This window comes from Rattus rattus, chromosome 8, assembly GCF_011064425.1.
Source record: "Rattus rattus isolate New Zealand chromosome 8, Rrattus_CSIRO_v1, whole genome shotgun sequence".
Lineage (NCBI taxonomy): Eukaryota > Metazoa > Chordata > Mammalia > Rodentia > Muridae > Rattus > Rattus rattus.
The window spans coordinates 15,755,997-15,761,854 of record NC_046161.1 but is presented as its reverse complement, the minus strand read 5'-3'; the positions used below and the strand labels follow the sequence as shown (position 1 = coordinate 15,761,854).

General features: G+C 34.9%; 1 protein-coding gene across 1 annotated transcript; it reads right to left on the bottom strand.

The window, feature by feature from the left end:
* Positions 1-376: 376 nt before the first annotated feature.
* On the bottom strand, positions 377-1,327 carry LOC116907386 (olfactory receptor 7G2-like). The gene has a single exon (XM_032910339.1). It carries the CDS (start codon positions 1,322-1,324, stop codon positions 377-379), a length of 948 nt encoding a protein of 315 aa, XP_032766230.1. The 5' UTR covers positions 1,325-1,327.
* Positions 1,328-5,858: the final 4,531 nt, after the last annotated feature.

Here is a 5,858-nt window from a genome sequence, read left to right as displayed (position 1 = left end):
TGTTACTAAAAGCAAAACTATAATGGGATAGATAAATTGTTCAGTGGTTAAACCAGTGCCTACTCCACTAGAGGACCTGGATTCAATCTAAATCCTCTCCTTGGCAGCTACCAATCATTTGAAGCTCTGGGTCCATGGTATCTGACACACTCTCCTGCTGTATATGAGAACTAGGCATAATCATGAAATTTTTACATGCATACAGGTTAAACACCCAAATAAAAAGAATAAAGTAGACTTATATTAAATATAAATTTCTGTGTAAAGGTTCAAGGAAGTACAATCAAATCAACACGGATGGAAAAACAAGTTGGCTCAAGACAAATCCTTCAACGTTGCCTTACACTAGACTGCCAAGCCGAAGGTTCATCATATATCACAGAAGAGAAACTGGCCTACCAATTACCTTCTTCAGTGCCTCCTTTATATCCCTGTTTCTCATACTATAGATAAAAGGATTCATCATTGGAGGAACTATTGAATACATCACTGAAGCCACAGCAATCTTTTGTGGGGCATCAATTACATTTGAGGTAATGTATACACCAAATCCTGTTCCATAGAATAAAGAAACAACCGACAAATGAGACCCACACGTGGAGAAGGCTTTGTACTTTCCTTCTGATGATGGCATTTTCAATACTGTAGAAATAATGTGAAAATAAGATAAAATTATTCCAAACAGAGGAACACCAGCAAAAATTGAAGCTGTAGCAAAAATCAAGATGTTGTTGATGAGGCTGTAAGAACAAGCAAGCTTGAGGATTTGTGCAATTTCACAGAAGAAGTGAAGGATTTCTAGGTCTGTGCAGAAGGACAAGTGCAGTACCATCAGACTATGAAGCAGACCGTTCACAATACTAATGGATAAAGAGATAAGAACAAGAATAATGCAGAAGTGGGGATTCATGAGCACTGTGTATCTTAGAGGATAACAAATGGCTATATAGCGGTCATAGGCCATTACTCCTAGGAGAAAACACTCAAAGATGGTACATACTGCAACAAAGCATCCCTGGCTGAGGCAGCCAGCAAAAGTGATCCTCTGATCCTGTGTTTGTATATTCAACAACATCTTTGGGACTGTGACACTAATTAAATACATGTCATTAAAGGAAAGATGACAGAGAAAGAAATACATGGGGGTGTGGAGGTGAGAGTCACAATTGATGACCAACATTATAAGAAGATTTCCAAAGATAGTGATCAAATACATGCATAGAAAAAAGCCAAAGATGAAGGGCTGCAACTCTGTATCATCTGTGAGTCCACGAAGAAATATATCCAAAACAACTGATTTGTTTTTAACTTCCATGTTAGACATGAATCTTAAGAAAAGAGGGCAAAAAGTTATTAAAAGATAGAAATGAAGTGTATCACTGTAAAATTTGATTTGTTAGAAAAGAACCTTATACATGCCTTAGGGTTTCAAATTTAGTCTTCTATTTCCATTTTAGAAATGTAATGAATGTAAGGAAAGTAACACCATCTAGTTTGTCCTATGTACCTACGGCTCTCTAGTAATTAATTCCCATAGTGAATTTCCTTTTACTATCAGTACATGAATGATTACTAATGCCTGAATTTGTATTAAAACTCACTGTATTTGAGAAAAGAGTTTGTTTTGGCTTTGTATAATATGACACCTACCATTAAAACAGGACAACAATTATTCGGATTGAGTATAATGGAAAAGTTCATAATATTGAATTATGTGATAAATTGGTAACGAGAGGACAATTAAGTGAATTTTTTCCAATAGCTTCATGAATGCTCTTCTGATTCACCATGTTGATAACCTAATAATCTCTCCTTCATTTCTAAAAATTAACAATGAAGTCCATTTCTTGTATGTGCTCCAGAATGATGTAAATATCTCACCTGTATTTTGCAAATGGAGGACAGACTCCAGTAAAGAAAAGGTTCCTGATTATAAAAATGAATAGTCTCTGAACTCTGTCCAAGAAATTTCAAGATATTTGTAATGTTGTTAAGGAGGTCACAAGCTGAATGCTCTATCTCTTAATCCCAGGAGGTTTGAGGATCAAAGCTCTTAATTATACCAACTACATGACTATTAGTCTAAACCCCTGAGTTCATATCCTTAAAGACCAGTATTACCAATAGTGGAGAGTTTTGAATATTTGAATCTCTGACACTGGAGACCAGTTGAACAGAAGTAAGTTTGTCCCACAGTTCATAGTATTGCATACATAAAATATAATACTATTCCCATAATCTTCATACATCCTTTTTAAGTTTCTTTATACAATGAATGTTCTTTATTTTTGCCATGATATATTGTAGCCTGGATTAAATTCTATTTTTATGAATATGTTCGGTATGTGTATACAAAATTACAGTTGCTAAAGTTTCCAACTATAAAAATGTGAAAAAATATTATCCTCCATATGCACCATCTCTGTTGACTGAATATTAATTATTGTTCTTTCATTTCTTGTCATTTTTTGATCCCTCATGATAGTAAGTGTTCAAGTACTATGACATCCTATATTGAATTTGGGGAACATTATTTTTTCAAAACAGTTTGCAATCATTTTTCTCATGAAATTAACCAAAGTGTTTAATTTAGGGCTTTCTTTAGCATTGAGTTCATATTCTTTTTCAATTTTACTTAACTAGTTTCTTTTGCCTGTTGTTTTAATTAAAGCTAATCATTATTCAGAAACTAAAAGCGCTTGTTTTAATATGCTTAAACCAAAGAAATGAACCAACCTTATAACTTATCTCTACTAATAGGCTTTCTGGAATGGTAGAAAAAATTCAATCAAACATTTCACAGTTCAGTTTTATTCTTATTGAGTTATTTCTAAGACTAGGGATGTGTCTGCCTCCCCTCCTACCTGTCTCATCATTTACATTATGCTCTCATTCTTTGTTACCTGTATCCATGCAACTATTAAAGGCTGAGTCTAGTTACTACCTGATTAATCAACTTTGTACTCTTTGAACCATGTATTCTAGAGCAGTAAACAAAAGCAAGCATTTCATAACCAGCTTATATGTGTTAAGTTAGTAATAACCAGTACACGAATATTCTCTTTTACAATATATATTATAAAATCACACCCATAATCTGCAATATGTATGTGCTCCTACCTCTCTGATTTCATTGTGGAGCACCACATATTATACTAATTGCACGATAACAGGAAATAAATAATTTTATATGTCATTTCTTTTTATTTTTTTACTTTGAATTCTAGAGACTTGGCTTATTTATTTATTTATTTATTTATTCACTTGAAAATTAAATACCAGTGCCTTTTTCCTCCCAGTAAACCCCCTCCACTGGTCTTACCAAAATGTGCTCTACCATTTCTCTCTGAGAAGGGAGAAGTCTCATCTGGTATCACCCAACCCTGGTGCATGAAGTTACTCCAGGACTAGGTACATCCACTTCCAATGAAGCCAAAAGATGCCCAGTAAAGAGAATAGGAGTCATATGCAGCCAACAAATTATGAACAGCCGTTCCTCCAATTGTTCTTTCTTCATTTTCACCTATGTCTTACAATAATTTTCTTGACTTAAGAAGACTATGAATTGCTTGATTAAAGTCACACCGAGGTATTTTATATCATTTGGGATTATTATGAAGGCTGTCATTTCCCTAATTTCTTTCTCAGCTTCTCTTTTGTGTAGAGGAAGGTTACTGATTTATTTGAGTTAATTTTATAGCCAGCCACTTTGCTGAAGGTGTTTATCAGGTTTAGTAGTTCTCTGGTGGAACTTTTGGGATCACTTATGTATACAATCATATCGTCTTAAATAGGGATATTTTGATTTCTTAATTTTCAATCTGTATCCCTTTGATCTCCTTTTGTTGTCTGATTGCTCTGGCTAGGACTTTGAGGACTATATTGAATAAGTAGGGAGAGAGTGGGAGCCTTGCCTAGTCCCTGATTTTAGTGGGATTGCTTCAAGTTTCTCTCACTTTAGTTTAATATTAGCTACTGGTTTGCTGTATATGGCTTTTACTATGTTTAGGTATGGGCCTTGAATTCCTATTCTTTCCAGGACTTTTATCATGAAGGGGTGTTGAATTTTGTCAAATGCATTCTCAGCATCTAATGAATGTTTGTTTGTTTGTTTGTTTTTTTTTTTGTTTTTTTGTTTTTTTTTCCAGAGCTGGGCACCGAACCCAGGGCCTTGCGCTTGCTAGGCAAGCACTCTACCGCTGAGCTAATTCCCCAACCCCCTAATGAATGTTTTTTATCTTTCAGTTTTTTATATAGTGGATTTCATTGATGGTTTTCCATATATTAAACCATCCCTGCATCCCTGGAATGAAGTATACTTGATCATGATGGATGACGATTTTGATGTGCTCTTGGATTCAGTTTGCAAGAATTTTATTGAGTATCTTTGAATCGATATTCATAAGGGAAATTGGTCTGAAGTTCTCTTTCTCTGTTGAGTCTTTGTGTGATTTAGGTATAAGAGTAATTGTGGTTTCACAGAAGGAGTTTGGTTGCGCTCCATCTGTTTCAATTTTGTGGAATAGTTTGAATAGTATTGGTATAAGTTCTATGAATGTCTGATAGAATTCTGCACTGAACCTGTCTGGACCTGGGCTCTTAATGTTTGGGAGACTCTTAATGACTGCTTCTATTTCTTTAGGAATTATGGGGTTGCTTAAATGGTTTATTTGTTACTGATTTAACCTCGGTACCTGGTATCTGTCTAGGAAGTTGTCCATTTCCTCCAGATTTTCCAGTTTTCTTGAAAATAAGCTTTTGTAGTAGGATCTGATGATTTTTTTAAATTTCCTCTGACTGTTGTTAGGTTTTCATTTTTGATTTTGTTAATTTGGATACACACTCTGTGTCCTCTGGTTACTCTGGATAAGGGTTTATTTATCTTGTTGATTTTCTCAAAGAACCAGCTTTTGGTTCTGTTGATTCTTTTGTATAGTCCTTTTCGTTACTGCTTGGTTGATTTCAGCTCTGAGTTTGATTATTTGCTGCATTCTAATCCTCCTGGATATATTTGCTTCTCTTTGTTCTAGAGCTTTTAGGTGTGCTGTCAAGCTGCTGATATATGCTCTCTCCTGTTTCTTTCTGCAGGCACTCAGAGCTATGAGTTTTCCTCTTAGCACAGCTTTCATTGTGTCTCATAAGTTTTTGTATGATGTACCTACATTTTCATTAAATTCTAAGAAGTCTTTAATTTCTTTCTTTCTTCCTTGACCAGGTTACCATTGAGTAGAGCATTATTCAACTTCCATGTATATGTGGGCATTCTTCCCTTATTGTTATTGAAGATCAGCTTTAGCCCGTGGAAGTCTGTTAGGACTCATGGGATTATTTCTATCTTTCTGTATCTGTTGAGGGCTATTTTATGACTGATTATATGGTCAATTTTGGAGAACGTACCATGAGGTTGTGAGAAGAAGGTATATCCTTTTGTTTTAGGATACAATGTTCTATAAATATCTGTTAAATCCATTTGGTTTATGACTTCTCTTAGTCTGTCTACGTCTCTGTTTAATTTCTGTTTCCATGATCTGTCCATTGATGAGAGTGGGGTGTTGAAAACTCCTACTATTATTGTGTGAGTTGCAATGTGTGTTTTAAGCTTTAGTAAGGTTTCTTTTATGTATATTTGTGCCCTTGTATTTTGAGCATAGATATTTAGGATTGAGAGTTCATCTTGGTGGATTTTTCCTTTGATGAATTTGCAGTGTCCTTCCTTAACTTTTTTGATGACTTTTAGTTGGAAATCAATTTTATTCGATATTAGAATGGCTAGTCAAGCTTGCTTCTTCAGACCATTTGCTTAGAACGTTGTTTGCCAGCCTTTCACTCTGAGGTAGTGTCTGTCTTTGTCTCTGGGG